Consider the following 24886-nt stretch of genomic DNA (forward strand, 5'->3'; position numbering starts at 1 on the left):
GTAAAATAAACAAATCACAATACCAAAAATGCATATATCAATATGGATATACAATAAACAATGCTATGTATCTACATAAGAAGATGACTTCAGATAATAATCACAGCAGACGTACAAAAATAAAATTAATTTATAAATAAAATCACTTAAATCCCATCCCAGAATGGAGAGTAAGGGAAACAAGGCTGCAGGGAAATCTGCCTCCCCCCTCAAAGTGGGAGACAACTCCTTCATTTGTTATTGCATCATGCAAACAGGAGGGACATAATCACTTTCTGCCAGTGGTGTAATTCATTGCAGTCAGAACAGCTGGTGCCATACTGCCGCTAGTTGGAATGGCAGAAACTTTCGAAATCAAGTCTTTCAAGTGATCTAGAAACTATGGCGATACTTTTTTTTTTTTAAAAATCTCTCTTCTAAAGGATGTATACAGTACAATTACAGCCACAGTGGGCGACGTACAACACAACGTAGCACAGAATAGTCTAGGTAACTGAAAAGAATCACCGGCAGTCGTACTGCAATCAGTAACCAGACACTTACCCTCTACCACTGAGGGCCAATCCAGATCCAAGTGACAGCGCTTGCTAGTCACAGCAGCTTCAGCAGGATTCTGATTTTTAGGACTGGTGAGCCTTTAAAAGACCGAGGGCTAAATTTAGCTGTTATAAATTGGTTATTTGTGCCGGATGCCTGTTCAATTAAAGCCACTCACTGAAGCATTTGAGATCTCGCTGGGATGATGATCCAAGTCATCAACCACAAACTCTAAGGAGGTGGTTGTACTCCTGATGTTACTGTGCTAACATCCGGAGTACAACCATCAGTAACAGCAATGAAACTGTTGATTTTTCTTTGTTGTTCTTTTGGCCCACAGTTAACTAATAAGCCTTTTAATTATACACTCGCTGGCCACTTCATTAGGTACATTTGTTCAATTGCTCGTTAACACAAATATCTAATCAGCCAATCACATGGCAGCAGCTCAATCTATTTAGGCATGTACAGAAGCTCAAACAGAGCATCAGAACGGAGAAGAAAGTTGATTTAAATGATTTTGAATGTGACACCACAAAGTCAAATAAGGACTACACATTTAACCTTAAAGGAGCAGAAAACCATGCCAGCTCACACTCCTGTCAGCTAAGAACAGCAAACTGATGCTACACCGCGCAGACTCACCAAGATTGGACAGAAGATTAGAAACCCACAGCCTACATGTGACCATGTCTTTCCCTTCATGACAACTGTGTACCCATTTATTGATCACTGCTTCTAGCAGGATATCGCACCATGTCACAAAAGGTCAAATCATCTCAAACTGGTTTATAGAACATGACAATGAGTTCGCTGCGCTTAAATGACCTACACAGTCACCAAATCTCAGTCCAAAGAGCACCTTTGGGATGGGGTGAAACAAGAGATTCACATCTGTATTAACTGAGTGATTTCATCATGTCAAAATGGATCTCCAAGTTTTCAGAATCAGAATCAGCATCAGAATACTTTATTCATCCCGAGGGAAATTAGGGGTTACAGCAGGCAGCACGCTAATGGCGCATGCGCACTCACAAAGGAGCCCCTTGCTGAATCTGTGCTATGAAAAATTAAGGCAGTTCTGAAGGCAAAAGTCCAATCTGGTATTAGCAAGGCATACCTAACTAAGTGGCCAGTGAATACTACATATGCCAGTATACAGAGAGAAATAAAAACAAAGCTCTGGGTAAATATGTTACTTCAAAAAAACATGCTGTCAGTCTCCAATCTTCATAAAGGCTTGACATCCTTTGATAAATATTTTTGAGCTGCCAGTTGGTTTTGTCTCCTCATATAGCGGATACAGCTTTGTGGTGGTCACAGAAGAAGAAAGCTGCTGACCAACAACTTGCTGCTGCCTTTTTGCAGTTTGATGACTGTTCAGTGTGAGCGGTAATTCGCGGTCTCTTTGGCAGAAATACCAGTGGGTATTTCAGATGTAATTTTTAAGCAGTGTAAAAATGTCAGTATACTTCATTTTAACTCTGAGCAGGTCCAAATGGTCACACCTGTGTCAACACGTGCACGCTGACACTACTTTCAGCATGCATGTTGTCAGTGAGAGCCATGCATGAGAGTCATTGTCTTAGTGAATTATTTATGGATGCAATATAATGACAGATGACTCGGAGCGGATGATCCCTCCCCATCCCTGTGTCGTCTTGGTTTCCATGGTTAGTAAAGAGACGGAGGGCCATGCAGTCCGATTGATTAATTCTGTCAAGAACTCTTTTGTTTTCCCTGCACAGTGTCCAATCTGAGCTCTCCTGCAATCTTTCACAATCACTATCAGCATGACCGCAAAGTCGCAAAACATCTAAGTCAATGCACGCTCAATCATCCAGGTAAGGAAATCACAAAGAGCTGATTCTTTTCATCTGGACGTATAGGTGTAGCGTTTTCAGTGGGAGGATCGTTTCATCACTCATCTAAGTGGCTTCTTGAGTCTCAGCTGACTGCAGGTATCAACAACCTTATAAACAGTACATCTGCATAATGGCTGAAACTGTATCTCTTTGCAGTAGGTGACTCAGTCTGACACATTTTGTCCTGCTGTTATCGTGTGACTATTTGTGGAAAACTTTCTAAAGTTCTGTCATAAATGTGTGAGCTTCTCTGGACTCTAAATGTATGTAGTTAATATGAATTTCTGTGTGTATGAAAGACAACAGTTTTGTGATTTTCACCAGTTTATCACAAATTGCATGATCCAATTTAGTCCAAACTAACAGCAGACTGACTCTGTCTCATTGCCCCAACATTTTATTACCATCTTGGCAGACCAAAGTTGCTTTGAAGATGGCAGCTGAGACCATTTTCTCGTCTTCTAAGCAACAATTTCAAAGGCAACAAGATCACAAGTTCATTGCACATGGTCACAATAATTTTTAGGTCTCCAACCACTGCTTCCCCCAGTGTGACAGGTAGGATTAAGTCAGTCTATACAACATGTGATAACACACTGAACTGTATTACTGACACAGACGCTATCAAACAGGAAAAAAGTTTAGATGCTGTGAATGCTGTAGATGATCTTTTAGCAAGACATCAGCAGAGCTCCTCGAAAAGCTATACGTCAGGTGTGAACGTGCCAGGTGGAACGGCATCACACATCAGTTTAACTTTGGTCAAAAAGATGCTTGTTGCACATCTGCTGTCAACTTCAGACTAAATCATATTGTGGCGGAGGTGTGGCTCAGCTGCAGGGGAGGTGTGGCGCAGTGAGCTCAAGGGGCGGTGCCAGCCAAGTGAGTGAACAGGTGGTGGTGATGGCACTGACAAGCTCTCTACTGCTTTTAGTGACGCTGGAGTGGAGAGGACAGGTCTTTCCTTCAGAAGGTGTGAGCAACGTGGAGAGAGAGCTGCCGTCAGAAGTGGCCACTTCACACATATTTGTTTTCCAGAGCAGTGAAGTGAGCCACAAATTATTATTGTTTTTGTCTTTTTTTTTACTTGAATTATATCTCTGCACTTGCTGCCTAAGTCTGCTTCCACTTTTAGTTTGTTTTTTAAACTTAATCTTTACACTGTCCCTTTGCTTTCTACATCATTTCCATGCTTTCATTTTCTGACTATCCCAACCCCAAAACTATCCCAGCAAAGTGTTGGGTGTGTTTCTATCAAACAGCCAGCAGGCCAGAGGCACTCATCCTTCAGCCTATAAGAGGTATTGGAATAGTTTTGAGATCTGTGTAATTGGATTAGACCAACCTTAGTCCCTTTTCTATTTCACCAGTCTCCTCTGTGAAATCATAACTCAAGAGCTTTGACAATGGTAGTTTTGCTGAGCAACAGCTGATGGGAATGTAGAATGATCTCTGCCTGTGGCTCGTGGCCTTGTCTTCCCTTACAGAGACTAAAAAGTCCCAGCAGAAGCCTGACTGACAGCTCGACTCTGCCTATCTTTGACAGCATACAGGATATTTTCCCGTTTCAGCTGGTTCTAAAGGGCCCCACTGATCTCAGGACTCTGTGGCAATGATATGGCGCATCACAGCGAGGGGCAATGGAAGGTATGAGAGCTAGCATCAGTCTGGGAGGTCTATCACACCTGTTTGGCTTTATACACATGACAGATTACATGAAGGGCTGTGTTCTCTTTGGCTGCTCTGGGTTAAAAGGCCTGTCAGACTGACACTTGCAGTATCAGTCAGGCGTGAGCCTGTTGCTCAGATAACACATGCACAAACATATAGGCAGACACAATGAAGATATTAAGCAGACAGACGTGCACATGCACACACTGGGGAGTTCAGATGCTACTGCAACATTTCAGTAAATGTGATCTCAGATAATCAAGCCAAAGTGAAAGTTTAAACAGTTACACAGTTACTCCAACCTGTAGCTCATCTTATTTGCATTTTTAGATGATACTAATTATAAATACTAGTTTGAATATGATCCAAATGTGTCTGATTCAGGGAAATAAAATGAATATGACAAGATCTGACAAATTAAAGGAAAAACCATAATAAAAATAAATAAATAAACGAATAAATGAATCCAGATTCATTTACACGGATGCTCTCCCTGGTACAAAGAGTTAACTTTGGATCATGTACTGGGTGGGGTATGAATAAAATGCAAAAGAGGCCCATATGATACTGATTTTATATCAAGATTGAAAGGGTAAAAAAATCTATGTCACATTGCAGAAGAGTTTCATTATTTGGGTTCTGATGGCTGAAGCTTCAACCTCAAAGAGTGCTCGGCTGGCCAGCGTGTCAATCGTACTCCCGACTTAATTGAAATCTCCATTTATAATCTATGAACACGGCTAGTGGAGAATTAGTGTAAATCGTGGTCCACATTTCACATTCGATGCGTGCGATACTCGTGAATTAGAATAACGGAAGATCGACTCTTCCTCAGGTGAATGAGAATGTCAGAGCGGGACGTGATCAGACGGCCAATAAGAAGAGTTTGTCAAAAATTACACCAAGAGGAATATTAAAGGAGGCTCGCAGTGCATACACCCCTCATTACAAAGACGAGTGCACATTTGAGAGTTCACTGGTGCAAATAAAAAGGCACTGTTCTACAGAAATGTGGAAAATAGTGATATGTCAAATGAGTCATCCTTCAACATATTCTTGACAAGTGGGTTGGTGCACGTGTGTATTTACTGAAACAACACTACAGGCTTGAACTGTTGACCGTCACGGTGAGAGAATCCAGCGCCACTGTTATACTGATAGGGTTATTTAGTTGGCACACTTCTGGCCCACTTGATCACTTATCAAGAATCAATGCAAGGTTGCTAAGAATTGATGACCTTTGTCCCTTGATGAAGCATTTGTATCCTAAAAGGGAGTGGTCTCGCCTGAGATTACGGTTTCACTGACTGCCGTGGATCTTGTGGTCACTAAATTTTTGGTGTTTCACTCCTGTAGAAATCCAGAGACTTGGAGAATTATTGTAAAGGTATTGAAGCTGGAGCGTGGAGCATGGAGACAAAACAGCCTAACACACTTTATTTTGGGGGTATTTTTATTTCGTATACTTGTTGTTTTAAAGCACCTTATAAATAAAGTTTATGCTTTTCTATTAAGGTGTCATTTGCCTTACTTTATTCTACAAATACAACATTAAGTAAATGTGCTTGTATCATCAGCTTATTATCGGAGAATTCATCTACCATATACAGCATGTTGAGTAAGTAAACTGCATGCTTACCCACAGAAAACTTTTCACAGTTTGTGCTCGGCATATAGACTAGATGACGCTACAGGTTATGTCACTAATTGGAAATAGCTAAATGGAAGTCTGTCAAGTGAAAACTGTTTTGATTTTCTCTGTAATGAAAAGTAAATTCTTGGAAATTATGCGGCTAGTACTCAGAAATTACCAGCGCATAAAATAAAGTGTTTCCAAAGTCTTCTAACATACATTAGTTTCATATGAGTACAAGTGAACAAGGACATCTTTTATATCTTCGAATGCGCATTAAGCAAAAATGTCCAAACACAAATACTTGTACCCCTCAAATAAAAAGTAACTGTCTAGATGTCAGGTTCAAGTCAAAAAGTCACTGAAATTAAAAAAAAAAAAAACATCAGAGAGAGAAAACTCTTGTATCAAATTTCAACGTACCTCGTGCACAAAAAAAAAAGACAGCTTTATATAAAAATGTCCACCGGCAACATGCGAGCCTTTCAGCTAGCTGAAGGTTTTTGCCACATTTTAATTTTGGCACAGACCGTAGAATCAGATCATTGTTTGAGGAGATGGCTGAAGCCAGAGGCAAGAGAGGGAGAGCAGACAGATACATTCAAAGGAGGAGATTAAGACAAGGGAAGGAAAAGAATAAACACGGAGAGGCTTTTGACAAAAAAGTAAGTCAGCTTATATCGCTTCCATTTTTAGAATGGGGTAGACTGAGTACAGTGCACTTTAAATAATACATATTTAAATACCTATTTTGACAGTAGCTGTATGAACGCAGGCATACATCACGCTACTAGACATTAAAGTTAAAAACCTGAAGACCAAAAACATTCCATCTGCCATAAATTTCAAGCATATATTCATCCAACGCTTTATTTTATACACTTCAAACGCCTGATTGCCAATTAACCTTACAGGCATGTGTCAATGGCCTGTGGGAGGAAACCCACACACGCATAGGGAGAACGTATAGACAGGAAAAGCGTCAGCTGAGCAGGAGATTCGAACCAGGAACCGTCTTTCTGTGAAATGACAGTGCTAAACACTGCATCACCATGTTACCCAAATATACCTGTACGAGTGTTAGCTCTCGCAGGTAAAGAAAGTAAGGATTAGAAAACAAAACAAATAAAAACTCAGTAGACTGATTCATTTTGCTTCACACCTTTATAACTATACAACCGGAGCACTTAAATGAATAAATGTGCTGCTAATTTAGGAATTTAGGCCGAATCAAGTCAATGCTGAGCAGTGAGAAAGGCTTCGCTCTCCCTTATATATCAGTAACCAGTGTTTAGAGTCAATGTGCATTTTCTCATTAGTAATATAAACATGAATTACAACGAAGCACCCGAAGCATTATTTAAATAGGTTGCAGGAGAATAATTTCTTCGTGCACACAAACACACACGTGCGCGCACACACGCACACATTTCCTCATTTTTTAAATGTGTGGCAGGGAATATTTGGAACTAAATAACCATTACAGGGGGTAGAAACAGGCTGGAATATAAAACGCTGTCAACGGCGCGCTGAGCGGAGTTTGAGACCTTCTTATCTACAGACTGCATTAAGACATGGCTTTCACTTTCCTCCCTGTATGAATAATAAGTCCACATGAATTTATTTGCCCTACAGTCTTGAATTTTCAGTTTTAGCTAAAATAATAATAATGAAGAAATCATAACCTGCCTAAATGAAACATATTAGCTTGTTGCATACTTTGTGTTAACATTTATGTTTTATGATGCCATAATCACTCCATTTCTTCTTTCCCTTTAATCATCCGACTCCCTTTTTTTCCCGTCCACCTGCTTTCTTCTTCCGATTATTTTTTTTTTTTTTTTGCACACTCTTTCTCTCCCTTCCTACCCCTCCTGCTCCCTCTTTCCTTCCCTCTCGCTGGCTGCTCATTTTCAAATCTATGAATTTCTGAACATCATTTTCTTGATTTTTCCACGCCTCAGGGAGACATTCTCATTCCAGACCTTCTCTTTTTTCACCTCATTTCCTCCCTCCTGAGTCTGAATCTCCCAGACAGGATGTGAGGTGACAGCGTGGCCTGTGGAAGTTAGGGCGGGGGTGTGGGGCTTCAGTGTGTGTGTCCGTACATGTGCGTGCATGTGTGTGTGTTGAGGAAGGTGGAAGGGGTTAAGGTGGGGGGTATAGTCCAAAAAAAAAAAAAGATGAAGAGGGTTTTTGCCGTTCCAAATTCAATCCTGGACATGACCACAGGAGACCTACAGTTACGTTTTCTTCGCTTTAAGGATCCAAGCTGCAGAATTAACCGTGCCTTTGAGAAACTTTTGCTCCTTAGCATGAATGTGCCTCACTTCCCACAAGACCTCATGCTCTTAAAAGATATACACTTCTGCTCCTTCAGAGGACTTCATAAATATCACTGCTTTGGCCTTGAGTGACCGTATTTGGGCAGAGACAGAGGGAAGGAAAGCAGACAGTCCCTCGGTCACCTCCATCTTTAAATGATGTGCCATATGGACTAAAGTCAAAGTATATCTTGTACATACCCGCACACAGTGTGCTCCATCTAAGGCAAGGTTTGGAGAACTACAGTAAAGTGCAAAATTCTTGAGCCAACACTTGTTTCTTTATATTTTGCTGGGAAAATGGAAATAAGGTGCAGCAATTTATTGAAACGTGCAAGTATAACTAGAAATGCAACATATAAAGCAAAAACAGTGTTTGCACCACTCTACGTGTGATGAGCCTCAAAGTCAACATTTAGCTCCGACTACTTTTCAACACAGCCTGAACTCTTTTAGGCAGCTTTCTTGTAATTGCTTTAAGTGGTCTTCAGGGATTGCTCTCCGGGCTTTTCTGAAGGACATTTAAAGCTCTTCTTTGGTTTTTAGCTTTTTTTGTTCTGTTCTCTGTCAAGATGATCCCATACTGCTTCAGTAATGTTGAGGTCTCAGCTCTGGGAAGGCCAATCCATGACTGATAGCGTTCCACTGTGTGCTTTTCTACACAGCTATCTTTTTACTGCACTGACAGTGTGTCTGGATCATTGTCACTGTCTATTGTAACTCTATCCTGACCTCTTTACATACTGATGACAATTTGAATAAAAATGTTCAAATATTGATTCATCATTTTAGATTAATACCTCTTTAATAATCATCTGCTTGATGTAATAAGATTATTTTATGTCTGTCAAACTATGTTAATGTTTGGCTTTTTTTTTATTGCAACAGGGTAACAAAGTACCTTCAGATACAATTTGCTAAGATGTCTGTTATTGGGTTCATGTGTGTTTTATGATTCACAGGCCAGTGTTAAGTGGCACTACCAAACTAAAACCCTTCCTCAGAAAATAGTCATGTACAGGGACTGAACAGAAAGTGAGTGAAAAAGCAGCCAATGTGCAAAGAAAACCTTTGAATGACCTTCAGGGAACCTGAGGAACTATTGCTCAATAGTTCTATTGCATTTAATTAAGAGCGAGAAAGTCTGGCTCCTTTAAACCAAACAGGAACGAGCGGTGACGAGTTTTTCACAATTTTTCAACATATTTCTGCTCAGCAAAACAAAATACTAAACAGGAGACATTAGATTGGACTAATTCTGAAATGGTGGATTTTACAAACAGTCTTTTACTTTATCTCTGTCTATTTAAATTAAAAAAATTAACCGTCTCCACTTTCTCATTTATCTACTTGCCACTCATCTTCTTGGCGTTTATTCCCCAACCACCCCCTTCTCCTCTGGGTTAGAGGTTTCCCACTGGGAGAGTGAAATACATTTTTAACTAATCACAGCACTGCCTGAGCATAACAGTGGTAATAATTACATCCTAAAATGCGGGACATTGAAATGATAACCTTCTCACACACCATACAAACTATATTTCAGAATATACGCCTTCAACATTTAACAGAAAAATAAAACCCCTCAAAACTAATTTGAAAAACAAAGCATGAATACGGTTACCTCAGTTGTCGACAAAATATAATTAGCTCAAACTGTATTTTAACTGTAAAGAAAAACTATGCAGCTTTTTCCATCAAATTTAAAGAAAATCCGTTGTTTTGAAGTAAGTAGGAGGAAAGATTAACTGCAACATAAAAACAGTGCATCATTTATAATGTGCAGGAAACTACTCAATTATGGATGATTGACCAATGTTTCTGTCAAGTATTTAGCATTTGTAGTCACAGCCAAAAAAAGACATCGTTATTGTAATGCGTGCCTAAAACTCCTTAGATCCATCACAGCTAACTCTGATTTACAAAAGCAGGAGATTCTTCAAGCAAGTCTTAATTAATTAAATTGAGCTTTCAGAGTGCTGGCACTGAAAAATAATGGCAGCGGATGCATTTGTATGCACAGAAGGTTCACCTTTCAGAAGAATCTAAAACACTCACCATGTATGTGTGCAGTGGGGCATAGCATGTGTTTGTGCACAGGTGTTTTAATACATGTGGAGCATCATCCTCTTACCTCCAGGGCTTTTCTCTTGCTGTTGAGCAGCTTGGAGATGTCCCGTGCCACCCTCTCCACCAAATCCCTGGGGTTGTTTCGCTTGATTTCAAACTGGCTCTTCTTCTCGTTATAAATCTGCAAAAAGAAAACACGGGGAATCAAAGGTCGGGTTATTGGAGACATTTGTTTAATTAAGAGTATCACAGAGGAGCAGGTTGCCCTATTCACAATGTAGCACAGAGAATGGTAAACATTTACTATAGAGCAGGCAGTAAGGAACCTGCCATTATGCCAGTAAGCCTCGGCACTGTAGCAGAATTAAACACAGAACAGAGCCTTAATGGCAAAGCACTTAGCTAGCTGCATCTGGCAGTTAGGCTCAAATTAAATAAACACAAACTCCAGCGGATTCTCACCACTGGGTGAGCACCTTGTATTTCGACTGTGTTAACCCTTTAGGCCTCTAACTCTGAGACAAGCAGAGGTATTCACAACTTGCTGACCAAATATCTGCAGTTCAATCCATTGTGTTAGCTACAGATTAACTTTAATCAATCTAGATGCATAATTTATGATCACTAGAAGATTATGTGAAAAAGGGAATTGTACTTATACTAAATCAGCAATTAGCAATCAATCGACGGACATTGCAAAACACATAGAAAATCAGCTTCGGATGCCACCAGGGAATGGGATGTTTGATAAGGACGGATATCCCGAGGTAGAACTGTGCATACTTGGGCCGCTTAAAGGGACGGTGCTACAGAGATTAGTGTGCTCCCCTGGAAGAATTGTGAAGGCTGACTCAGCAGCCAGAGCTCTCTATAGGATCTGTAGACTACAACAGAGCACCACCTGAGGGATTACCACTTATCCTGCTGCCCTAAGACACCACAAGACCCATTTTCACTCCATAAAACCATTTTGTATAGTTCTTTTGAAGGAAGCCCAAAAAGAAGCCTGTTGTTGTTGTTGTTGAATATGTTAAAGCAATTAGAGTCACGTCAGCCTGAAATGCTGCATTTGCAGGGTGTTTAGCTGGCCTCACTGGTACTACTGACTTCCTCAATCAGTCAATCACATACTGAAAGCTAAGAATCGGTAATAATTTAGTTTATACTAAACTCTTCATAAATAAGGACATATCACCGTGCATGCAAATCAATTATAAAATGAAGGTGCATGTTAAGCTCCACAATACAGAAAAGGGGATCTGACGCAGCATGAACACAAGCTGTCATAACTAATTCAGGAGATGCTAAGATGTCTAAAATTAATTAGAAAATTTCCAAATCTTCTTAAAAACAGCAGTCAGCAGGGTGCAGCATTGGGCTCAAGTAGCTGCTTCTTAAATACTCATCATCTTGTTTTTAGAGATTGATTTTTTCCTGTTGTTTTTTCAGCAAGGCTTCAGACTGGTTTAAAATCAAAGGTGGCAGACCATAAAGTCAAGGTTAACGCAACCCCCACCAGATCATCTGATCTCAGTGATCTGTCAGCCCACATCAGCAGATGACTGAACTGAAGCCTTCCTATATTTCTACAGGGAGTGCAGAATTATTAGGCAAGTTGTATTTTTGAGGAATCATTTTATTATTGAACAACAACCATGTTCTCAATGAACCCAAAAAAGCTCATTAATATCAAAGCTGAATGTTTTTGGAAGTAGTTTTCAGTTTGTTTTTAGTTTTAGCTATTTTAGGGGGATATCTGTGTGTGCAGGTGACTATTACTGTGCATAATTATTAGGCAACTTAACAAAAAACAAATATACACCCATTTCAATTATTTATTTTTACCAGTGAAACCAATATAACATCTCCACATTCACAAATATACATTTCTGACATTCAAAAACAAAACAAAAACAAATCAGCGACCAATATAGCCACCTTTCTTTGCAAGGACACTCAAAAGCCTGCCATCCATGGATTCTGTCAGTGTTTTGATCTGTTCACCATCAACATTGCGTGCAGCAGCAACCACAGCCTCCCAGACACTGTTCAGAGAGGTGTACTGTTTTCCCTCCTTGTAAATCTCACATTTGATGATGGACCACAGGTTCTCAATGGGGTTCAGATCAGGTGAACAAGGTGGCCATGTCATTAGTTTTTCTTCTTTTATACCCTTTCTTGCCAGCCACGCTGTGGAGTACTTGGACGCGTGTGATGGAGCATTGTCCTGCATGAAAATCATGTTTTTCTTGAAGGATGCAGACTTCTTCCTGTACCACTGCTTGAAGAAGGTGTCTTCCAGAAACTGGCAGTAGGACTGGGAGTTGAGCTTGACTCCATCCTCAACCCGAAAAGGCCCCACAAGCTCATCTTTGATGATACCAGCCCAAACCAGTACTCCACCTCCACCTTGCTGGCGTCTGAGTCGGACTGGAGCTCTCTGCCCTTTACCAATCCAGCCACGGGCCCATCCATCTGGCCCATCAAGACTCACTCTCATTTCATCAGTCCATAAAACCTTAGAAAAACCAGTCTTGAGATATTTCTTGGCCCAGTCTTGACGTTTCAGCTTGTGTGTCTTGTTCAGTGGTGGTCGTCTTTCAGCCTTTCTTACCTTGGCCATGTCTCTGAGTATTGCACACCTTGTGCTTTTGGGCACTCCAGTGATGTTGCAGCTCTGAAATATGGCCAAACTGGTGGCAAGTGGCATCTTGGCAGCTGCACGCTTGACTTTTCTCAGTTCATGGGCAGTTATTTTGCACCTTGGTTTTTCCACACGCTTCTTGCGACCCTGTTGACTATTTTGAATGAAACGCTTGATTGTTCGATGATCACGCTTCAGAAGCTTTGCAATTTTGAGACTGCTGCATCCCTCTGCAAGATATCTCACTATTTTTGACTTTTCTGAGCCTGTCAAGTCCTTCTTTTGACCCATTTTGCCAAAGGAAAGGACGTTGCCTAATAATTATGCACACCTGATATAGGGTGTTGATGTCATTAGACCACACCCCTTCTCATTACAGAGATGCACATCACCTAATATGCTTAATTGGTAGTAGGCTTTCGAGCCTATACAGCTTGGAGTAAGACAACATGCATGAAGAGGATGATGTGGACAAAATACTCATTTGCCTAATAATTCTGCACTCCCTGTATTTGACAAATCTCAAATAGGGTGTCCTATTTAAGCTGCCCACAGTTACCGAACATCTACAAACTGCTTCAAAACCCACCAACAGCCCCGCCCCTCTTTTCTATGCTGTGTCTGACAGGCTGTCCTTCGTGCCTCCTCTGTACTGAGTGGTTCCTGCTCTGGCTGCTGCTACTCTGCCTGCTTCCGGTTATGAAGGGCAGAGAGATATGCTCTTCCAGAACAGAGGCCTCTAAATTGCTTCTAATGGAAATACCAATTTTCTTTTGACTAAAGTGCTCCTAAATGAACAGTAGTACTTTTTTTTAATGCATATCTTTTGTACACCAGTCAACCGCAAATGCTGACTATTACAGACTTTCCAGGGGTCCAACCTGCTATTATTGCATTGCCCCTGTGTGGTTGTATACTTTAGAACTGAGAGAAATTTATTAAAATATTGGATCTAATCTAATCACCCAGTATCTGCTGATATCTGGAATAACAGATGCAAAAATTTATGCACATAAACAAAACTAATGTTTTTTGCTCAAAGGTTAAAACTGAACGTTTACAAACCAAACACATATTTATTCAAGACTTGATGAACTTCCGATTTCTTGCTTGAAATTAAAAAAAAAAATCCATTTCTGTTGGATTGATGTGTTGCTGTGGACAATTAGGAAAGGAAATCACAGCCATCCATTTGATCCGTCTCTGTCAAGCTGAAAGCTGGGCAAGCAGCCAGACGCAGTCTCCCTCCACTGGCCCACTGAACATGCAAGCCTGAGAAGCTAAAACCATGCCAGCCGAGCACTCTGTTGAGATTGCCTGATGTTTAAGTTGGCCGCCCTCTCAAGCACCAGGGATCTTGCTTAGTTTCAAACAACACAAAGTGAAATGTGAAGGTGAAATCTTCTTTTGGCACACCACAGAGTCACTCACTGTTCAAGATTATTGTGATACATTGCCCACAATAAAAGTTTGACCACGATACAGCAATTTCGTGATACTAAAAATACTGCAAAATAGCTATACGTAACGCGTCACCATATCTAAACCTGGAGGAGAAAAACCTCCCTATCCGGGTCTCTGTCACAGGTGCAGCAGTGTGATGCTAAATTTATGGTCTATTGGTTGTGTCTGATTTGAAGGTATTTTGCCACAGAGAGACAACAGGGAGGGGTTTTCACCCTATGCAAATATTCTTGTGTGCAGTCCTCCAGAAACACAACAGCCCACACATTTGACCTACAAACAGCGTCTTCAAACATGGGTGACACTGTGCATTGGTCAAATGCTGATTGGTTGAAAGGTGAGCCAGAACAAAGAAAGGAGCAGTCTTCAGAGTGAAGCCTGAAAAAACATCAAGAATAAAAAAAATACAGCATAAGAAGCACAGACAACGGCTGCAGGTGACATGTTTTTGATGTTTTTAATATCTGGTTTTACTTCAGCTCAGCTTGTTATAACGGTCTCTTCTACGGTGGCCCTGAGAGGTCAAATGGACTGCTACTTAACACCAGCAAACAGAAAAACCCTGCAAAAGCACACAAAACAAAACGGAAGTCTTTCTGGGAACATAATAATGTGGCGAACCAGCTGTGGAAGTGACAGAAACCAGAACACGAGGGTTCATCAGTGTTGTCAGGGATTACATGATGAAGGTATTATGTGTTGTAATCGCATGATTCATATAATTTGCAGCTGCAGTCTGTTTGACCTCTTGGAGCTACCGTACTCTTCTCTACATCGGCAAGGACCAAGAACAGAACGAGCAAGAGTGTCCCACAGTCGCGGAGGGTGGGAGTGCCTACTGGGGTCAGCGGGGGAGCTGGCCCCAGGGAGGGGTTACCTGCCCCTCCCTTCCTTCCCTCCCCATCTCCAGCTGCCTCCCTCTTCCCGCTCCTCCACAACCACCCACACATGCAGGGCCTTGGAGTGGGGGTATGTCACCAGGGTGCAGAGGAGGCTACCCCCCCCCCCCCCCCTGTCCCCTTCTGGCTACCTCTGCCTCAATTTTATCCCACAACTTAGACATTCACATTATTCACACTCTCATTACACATACATATAGGATCTTGGGGGTGGGCACAATCACGGAGTCCAAATCACCATCAGGGTGTATACCTCACCCCTGACGTCGTTGCCCACCTCTCAATTTTAAATACACTTAGTCATTGAGGGTTAGCAGGAGGGACTATGCGCTTACCTGCTGCTCCTTGGCAGGTAGCTCCATGCCCTCCTGGGTTTTAATTGCACCTTAGAACACATATGCATCAACACTACAATGAGCGGGTGGAGGGAGGTTTGGAGTCTTCTCCCACCCCCATTCTCTGCGGCCTGCTGGAGCGGGAGGGCTAGTAGGAGGAGTTGGCCGTCCGACTGCGGTCTGGGGTGTGGGGCCTCCCTGCTACTGCGGAGTCGGGGTGGTCTGCCTCTCCCCACCGCAGGGAAAAGGGTAACACCACCTGGGTCTGGGTGCAATTCCCCCCTCCAGGGGCAAGGGTACCTAGACCCGGTTTGTAGAGTACGCTTGGGGAGTGTGATTGTGTGTACAGCGTCTCTTTATGTCTGTCTCCACGTTGGTTGAGTGTGGAGTGAGTGCATATGAGAGCATGAGGGTGGGAATGGATGTTTGTGTCTGTGTGTGCCTGTATGTCTGTGTCTATATGTCAGGTTGGGTATCAGACGCCACCTCTCTGGGGACACCTCAGGCCCTCCAAGGTTTGGAGGCCTATCTCCACCCACCACCACTTCCCCTGCCGGTGGCGGACTCCCTCAGGTGTCGGTGTGTTGGTGGTTCTTTGTGTCTGGGGGTGGGCGTCCGGGTACACACCGGCTCACTCCTTGGCGGCCGCTTGTTGGGGCCTGGGGCCTGGGGCTCGCTCGGGCCCCTTTGGAGGTGGGGTGCCCCCGGCCTCTCGGCCTAGGGCTCGGTCACTCAGGCGCAGCTGGGGGCCGGCGGAGCTCACGGGCGCGTCACTGCAACTCCCCCTGACTTCTGCTCCGCGGCTGCTGGGCGAGCCCTCATCTGGGACTCTCCTCAGCTCTTACTGGGACAGTGGCGCGGCTGCCCCTCTGTTGGTCTTCCATGGTCTCTTGTGTTCTGGGGGCCTCTGGATGTCTGGAGTTTTGATCTCCTCCATACCCGCTTCACACCCTGGAGGACGGGGCTGTGGCCCCCCCACACTCCCTAGCAGATCATTACATGAAGAAACCTTTGGAATGCAAGCATGCTGATCCACACAGGTATGCACACATGGGTATTCACAGACGCGGACTAAAGCTTTCTTGGCTGCTGCCTCAAAGCACACTGTGCGCTGTCTATCTTGCGTGCTGCACAATATCGTTTATTACTTAGTAAATACTGATATCTATGACTAGCTAGTTTATTGTGATGGTGCTTTGTTTTCTCTATTATTATGTTGCTCTTTGTTGTTTGCTGTCTCCTCTGTTTGTTTTTGTTTGTTTGTTTGTTTTTTTTCTCCATACAGGTGACCCAGGAGTTTTTTTTTTTTTTTTTTTGTCTCTCTTCCCCCCCCTTCTCACCGTCTCTTCTCCCCTTTGGTTTTCTTTCTTTCTCTCCCCCTCTCTCTCTCATTCATTCCCCCTGTCCTATTTATTAAAAAAAAAAAAAAAAAAAAAAAAAAATGACAAAGGATGAACTGAAGCTCTGCCATCACGTAATGTCGCATACTGCTGTTTCTGATGTCATTTAAAAAAAAAAAAAAAAAAAAAGAGTGTCCCACAGATGGGTTGTTTGTGACACTGCCCCCTGGTGACAGTAAACAGCTACAACATGTAGACAACAGTCATTAGCAGAGATGCTTAGACATCACTTTTCTCCCCAGTCACCTCTTCCAGCTCTTCGGAGGGACACCGAGTAGCTTCCAAGCCAGCAGAGAGTCTTAATCTTTCCAGCGTGTCCAGGGTTTGCCCTGGGTTGGACATGCCAGAAACACCTCACTTGGGAGGCATCCTCAAAACACCTCCGCTGGCTCCTTTCAATATCGAGGAATACCGAGCTCCACAGCCCAGAGACCATTTGGAGGAAACTCATTTGGTGACATAAATAAAATGTCAATTCAATTAGTTGTTTAAGTTGTCTGCCATTTTATCCTTATGAGTTTTTCTTCTTCTCTGGTTAACTTATATTGACGATCCCCTCATTCGTTTGATAAGGACCACAAGAAAGAGTCATGAATTTGTGAGTCTGGTGAGTTAAGCTGCCGTGGGAATCTTTTTTGAAGAACTTGTTAAGAAATAACAGCATCGGGCACCAGATTTTGATACCATATTGAAAAAGGAAGCTTGGAAAATATCGCCAAACCATTATTTTGTCCCACTCTGAATTCACACACACAGATAAATTACTCATTACCCCTGCTTCAGACCTTTTTTTTCTCCAAGGTGCAAGAAGCCGTTAATGGAATCTTATTAAACCATAAAACAAAAGCGAATTTTTTCCGCTCCATTGACAGACTACAAACCCCTGACTCTTTTAAGTGATGCATTTTTCTAGTCAATTTTAAAACCATGTCAAATTTGGTTTTAAATCAATATTCATTCCCTTAATGTGCGGTAGTACTTTCTGGGTCCGCCTCACCCTGGAAGATTCATGGCAGTCTCGGGGACATTACAAATAGGACTTTCTCTATCCTGATCCTTGAAACAAAACACAAAGAGAGAGATCGATAAAAATTCATAATGCTTAATGTACAAATTCCAAATCACTTTATCCGCCACGACTTATAGTGAGGTCAGTGTTTTTATCGTTCCTCGTTTGCGAATCCTCTTTACCAAAATATAGCTTTGGGGAGGATTTTTACAGGAAAGAGACACTGCTCTAATGCAACTGCCATCATTTAGGGAATTAAAAATCATTCAAATGGACTGCATAATTGTGCAGCGTCTGCTGCTATACTGCTATACTCATCAAACAGACATGTCGGAAAATGCACTCCTTAATTACCTCCTCAAAGCGCAGAGTCGGCTAACCATTAAGAAATTAAGTCAACTATTGTCATTGGTCCAAAATATATGAAAATTGGCTTGTGCAGCAAACATTAGGTTGGTACGTGCAGGTCTAAAATAAAAGCAGAACACCTACTAAAATCTCAAACTACTTGGATTCTGTTGCCCATAATACACGCTGCTGTTTGCCAAGGAAAAACACCTCACAGGGTTACTGTGTGCTGCACCGCATATTACCATGATCTCTCTTTGTGGTGAAATTTGATCTACTTCACTAAACATTCCCCATAGCGCTGCTGTCTAAATGCATAATAAATTCTATTTTAATAATTAATTATATGTTAAATACATTGAAATTATAAGTTTTTTCCAGCTATTCAAGTTTGTCTGGTTAATGGTAATTATCATTTCATCCATTTGCCCCTTCAAGACCATATTTACATAAGTCTACAGATTAGATGTCAGTTAAATATACCTGTGCTGGCAAGTGCTCTTTCAGTTTAAATGAGCATGACACCGCTGCACTGTATCCACCTACACATCATGTCTCCTTCTCCGGTGACCTATGCCTATTTTTTTTAATCGTGCCCTGCTGTCACATAAGCCCTGCTGGTATCAGTTTCTCTCTACTTTTTTATTATCTTTACCTGATGAAAGGCAAACTTATCTCCATCATCGCTGTACATACACTCATAAAAAACCACAACAAATAAAGGCCGATAGTACTGTAGGGTACTCATCTATCCGACAGGTTGGCCATTACAATCTCCTTCAACAAGCAGATGAGGTTTCTGTTTACTCCGGGAGAGGATTGAGCAGCGCTGTCAGCTAGACTAAGCTCTGGCCGGCCAATGAGAATTGTGCTGGAAGAGTATTGGGTGTAGACTGACAGTGCATGGTAATGCTGGCATGAAGGGCCTGAGGAGCTTTAAATACCCTTTACCTAGAGGTTGGAGATGAGTGACCATCATCGCTGAAGGGCCATAAGTACATCAGCCTGTGTGAAATTATATTTGAGGGCTTTAGAGCTTGACTCGCTCAGGTAATGGGGCAGCTACCGGAGGAAAAAAAACACACAAACGCAGTCGCTGGCAACTCTTCTGAAAATCATATGCAGTGTTTCAGCTGAGGCAAACCACTTCAGGCACTCTGGGCTTGTAAAAATAAATAACAGCAGAAATATTAGAGGTCTGTTCACTTACTGATGTGCTGTGCATCTATAATCCAACTATAGCTATGAAATCCAACTAAGCCTACCAATATGAGTAGTGAATTTAACTGTACTTGATGCACATAATTGGATTTTTGAATATGTTTTGTCTAGTTTCATATAAAATAAATACAAAATAAGTACTTTATTCAGATATAATCAAGAATACTGAATTCAATACTGAATACTGATGCTGGTCAACACTCTCCACTTCAAATACAGCAGTAAAGCCTGTCCATGTTTTCATCTATTTCTATTTTTACACAGTAGCTCTTGCAGTACTTAGACCACTAAATACTAAAGCTAAACTAAAACTAAAAGTCCCCCCTGGAGCTCCAGTTTGGCATATTTACATATATCATGTGGAGAATCCCTTCCCTTCCACTGCAATCAGGATTAATGTGCATAAAAATACAGATTGTTATATAAACTGATTTAAATGGGACAATAATGTGAACATTTGGAAAATATAAGAACAAACTAAGAATCCTTCAGTGCGAATGGAAAGGTGAGCGCTGCATAGCTGCGTAAGGCTGACTCATTGTTTTCGTGGTCACTGTAGTCAGTCTTTTAAGGAAGTAGAATTTTGGTTCAGATGACACTATATCTGAATGGATGCTTACCTGACTGCATTGTCAACTGCCCATAAATAAATACACTTTGCCATGTTACATCATCTGCAGTAATACTGGTATAAATTCTTACGTGATCTAAAACTGTCATATCCCAATATCATTGGTGTAGTTTATGGTCCCTCATCCTTGTCTGGAGCCTGTTTGAGAGCAAGAGACACGTGTCACCTCCCGTGATGACTTAGTATCTAAAAAGGGAGCTCCTTCAACTTCTAAACAACTACAGTGCTATGCAAAATATACAAGAAAACTGTTCCCGCTAAAGGTGGAAACGGCAAACTTGTTTCACCACTGGAGACAAAAGCACACCTTTGAGCACAACCTGACTATGAAGTAGGAGATATGAGCAGCTGGTGATGTAAAGTAAACAAAAGACTCCACCGAGCATCGCTGGAGCACTCACTAGTTGCACTCCATTTGACAGAAACAGCATCAGTGGATAGAAATTACTGATGTGCTTACACGGTGAAAAAGCAGCTGCTTACAGTTCCAAAATATTTTTCAGTTTTACTATTTGACAATATTGTGCAGCTTACGATGAGATCTAAGGTTAAGTTACTTTAACTACTGTTATATTAAAGTATTAAGCAGTTATTTTATATTTTTACTTAATGTTTCCAGAGAAAACACTACTTAGTATACTACTTACATCTGACTTACACTGTGTCACAATAGATTTATTAGAGGAATCCACATTTTTACCTTCTGCAGGACCAAAGCAATTTTTGTGTAAATCAACCCCAGGGGTTTCCAATTCAAGTGATGTTGAATCCCAGGGCTAAAACCCAGGGCTGGTGATGTGGAGTAGGACTCTTTCAATCCAATATATTGTAGAGTACAACTCAAGTAAAAAAAAAAGAAGCTCAAGTAAAGGGTAAGGGTTAAATTGAATTCAGGAAGAGTACTTAAACTTATTTATTTCCCCCCACTATATAGGGCAGCTTCTGCAGTTCACATCACCACAATATAAAGGCAACAAATACAAATCATTTTATGCATTTATAGACACGAAAGTAGGCCGATGATTGATGTCGTCCCCCCCCACTGAAAGATTAGAGGCATGGTTAAGTCCCATTTATAATACACAGACATGACAGCTCTGAGCAGCATTTTACAGTATAAAAATTACAATCAAAACAGACAAGATGTGGATGTGACTGTTAAGCGGTGCCCGTCCTTTTTTTGTAAAGAGGAATGATAATTCACGTACTGGAAAATGTGGAGCAAATTAGCAGCGTTAATCAGTTATGCTGTTGGCTGGAATCTGTGACGCTTAGACAGCTTTCTGTGCAGGCCTGTCATTCTCACAGGAAAAGAGGAGAGGTGGCTCTCCAGAGCGCCTCTGACGGCCAGTCAAACCTTCTGCCGCTAACGCTCACACAGGATACGACAGTATCTCTGCCAATCGCCACCAATATGCTTTCACTGGCAGTCGGGACATTCAAGTTCTGAAAAATTGCACACACAGCGAGAGATACAAATGTGCTTGTCTGCAAACTCACACCCTCTGTGCAGCGTCGCACATACTCACATTCTCATCATTAGCCCTGATGACTGGTTTCAATGTGCCAAGCCCTAAGTGTCACTGTAAACACGCAGATGGAAAGACAGAGGGTGACAAGACTTCAAAAAAAAAAAAAAGACTGTTAAAAAGTGGTATGCAGATTCAGCTGGCTTCAAATTTTCATCAAAGCAGTCCACCGCTCTGCAAGTCAATTTCCATACTATTTTTTTTTTAAATTGTTAATGCTGCATAACATTTCAGTACCGACTCATGTTATCACACAAACCTTGAATATTTCAAAATGTTCCTCCTGTCATCAACAGAGCAGAGGAAAGGCAAAACAGTGAAAATGATAAAAAAAATGAAAACCATTTCTCTCTGCCTCTGACACTTTTTATAAAGACTTGTTTGTTGACTTTTTTTTTTTTTGCTATGTTTGCCGGTAGCACTGATGTTCCTCAGCAGTGCTGATGTTATTGTGCCTTCGCCTGTGTCTAAAGGAGAGGACTGCTTATCTCTCTGTGAAGTCAGCCACAATAGGCCACGTCTGGCTGCGGCGACGCAGAAGTTGACAGAGACTGATGCCACATCATTAAGGAATATTAGTGGGTTCTGTCGAGCAGACCGGGCTTCCAGAGGCCCCAGGAAGAGTTCAATAAGAAAGAACACATAGGGAGCAGCGGGCCCTCAGAGGAGCTCGATAAGACACAACACACCAGAAAGCTCTTACAGTTCAATAGGACTCTGAGAGTCCAGTCAGATGCAGAAAAAAGCAGACCCTAACTGCTACTGTTAAGTTAGTAACACAAGGAGGTTTTCTATCCCTTTGAGACAGAGGAGGAAAAGAAATGGACAACACGCACCCAATTAATCTGTCGCCTGCTTTGATGACATATACTTTACTCCTATGTCCCTCTTTGCTCCTGTATACCAGGGCAGGCACCGCATCACGCAAACAGATCAGAATGTAGCACACCAGGAAGATGGTTCATACATCTGTATGAGCCAAAAACAATACTGAAGCTTTATGTTTTGCTGTTGAATTTTCTTTGAATTTCTGCACTTTTCATTCAGTGAATGCACATGGACGGCCAGATCACAGCTGAGCAGCCATGACCAAACATGGCAGGTCTGTCAGCTTTTGAATTTCTGCACATAAAGCAGCATAAGGCTGAGAGAAACATTTTTTTGGTGTAGGGCCGTGCTGATGGATGATGACCTTGGAGACCAGAGATCTGAGTGATTGTCAATAGCTTGAGAATCAAGGCGATTTTAGCTCGCTTTCAGAATAATCCATCAAATCAATATCAGCATTAACAATTCATGTTCGGTTAAATATGCCTCGCTATTGTGTAACGTAAGCATCTTTGCATAAAACTGACACACAAGTTTAGGTCGCACCTTTGCCCCATTTGAAATCAAGGTGCGTGCCTGCTAATTTGATTTTAAATTTGTGCTTAAGGTAACTGTGTTTGCAGGGATACTACTTTATGTCCCCCTTAACAACTTTTCATGTCAGCAAAAGACTCACAGCCTATGTGTGGAGGAGTACCACTCTGTACCTGTGTGGGCACAGTGGAGGAGAGACAGACGCCTACTCACATACATCAACATTACATGTCCTCAGGACTATGGACTGGTGTTTTTTTACTCATTCGAGTACCTTACACTACATCCACAGCTACCTTCTTCACACATGTTGATCATATGTTTCTTTTATGCACTCAGGCTTAAAAAAACACTAAAGTCATCTCCTCTGTGGCCAAATGATAAGTAGCACTTATATAGCAGCATTCGACTCCATTTTGAGCGCTCAAATCAGTTTCTACAACAAGTCTCATCCCCCAGTCACACACACATTAATCGCTGCTTTTCACACACACTCACACACTAATAGGTGCCCTGGGAGCAACACGAGGTTCAGTATCATGCCCAAGATCTACTGATCCACCTGTAGACAACCTGCTCTACCACCTGACCCCCAGCCATTCCCAAAATTAAAGCTTATTTAAGGTGGCCTTATGGCCTAAAAATAACAACATCCTCTGGATTAAAAAATATAGGGACTATCCAGTGCAGTTAAATTGCAGTTCCTACGGTGCCTGTACGTGGCATGGCTAAACTGCAAATCTGTAAAGACTCCATTAATACTAAATGCTAAGATGCCATTCACTCCATGCTTTACAGGAGAGGCTTTGCTGACCCATCATAATAATGTCCAACCACACTGCAGACTACAACATGCATCTGTAGTCAGAGTCAGCACACTGAGCTGGCCCCTCTAACATCTACAGCATACAAGAAAAAAGGAACTAAGCAAGAATTGAAAAATATTCCACTTTTCAAAACTACAGCAACCAGCTCTGTGAACGGTTGTGTATTGTTTTTTTAAAAAGAGGTAAACACCCCCCCACCCAAATCTGTTTAAAATGTCAGTGTCTTTACCAACAATTACGTCGTAGAGAAGTTTCTCAAAGCAGTGGTGGGGGCATGCATATGAATGTTTGGTTAATGTCATTCCCCAAATTTAAGTGTACTTGTTTCATTTCAGCTTAGTGAAAGTGTCTGTGTACTGCATTTTGATGTCATTTATGGTCGCACAAGTTCCCCTCCCCTCGCTTTAGATGTGTGTTGGGGAGGGCGGAGCTGAGCAGACGCCACAAAATCTAATAGCTCTCCGACTTCAATCAAACTCAATTTTCACTTTTATAGAAGGCAAAATCACGGAAGCTGCATAAACTGCTCCTCTGGCTATCCTTGTCAGTGCTGGGAAGGCTGTGTGTGTGTGTGTGTGTGTGTGTGTGTGTGTGTGTGTGTGTGTGTGTGTGTGTGTGTGTGTGTGTGTGTGTGTGTGTGTCCTCCTGCGTAAACTGAAAATTGAAAACGAGCCCACATTTTTGTTTCAAAACTAGAATATAATTTTGTCATTTATTTGTTGTCTTTATACTTTTTTCATTAAAACATTGAAGGCAATAATTTGCAAATCATTGCTTCCTGTTTTTATTTACTCTTTACGCATCGTGCCAATTTGGTCGTGAGCGGGTTTGCGGGGCTTGTTTAAAAGCGGCTTTAGAAATGTTGGCGAAAAAACAGCTGCTCTACACATGAAATGCTTTCAAAGAATATTAAAATAGTGACAGAGGTGCAAATGAGCCTGGGTCAGCCACAAAGTGTCACAGCCAGATATTGTTGGGCATTGAGTAGAGGCGGGGGGGGAAAAGAAAGAAAAATAAACATCTGAGTACAGCCTCAGAGGCAATCCAGGGTGCCTGTCCCAACACAAAGTAAATCAGAGCAGACTCCATCCGGGCACCCATCATGTGAGAGTAAGGC

At 41.8% G+C, this 24886-nt stretch overlaps 1 protein-coding gene across 3 annotated transcripts in view; it reads right to left on the reverse strand.

The window, feature by feature from the left end:
* cacna2d2a (calcium channel, voltage-dependent, alpha 2/delta subunit 2a) overlaps nt 1-24886 on the reverse strand; it is a 179509-nt gene that overhangs the window by 111589 nt on the left and 43034 nt on the right. For all 3 annotated transcript variants that reach the window (XM_082534147.1, XM_082534145.1, XM_082534146.1), the window contains one exon: nt 10165-10281. In XM_082534147.1, coding sequence (XP_082390273.1) covers nt 10165-10281 — 117 coding nt within the window. The remainder of the gene's footprint in view (nt 1-10164; nt 10282-24886) is intronic.

This window comes from Aulonocara stuartgranti (assembly GCF_965226115.1).
Source record: "Aulonocara stuartgranti genome assembly, chromosome: 5".
NCBI lineage: Eukaryota > Metazoa > Chordata > Actinopteri > Cichliformes > Cichlidae > Aulonocara > Aulonocara stuartgranti.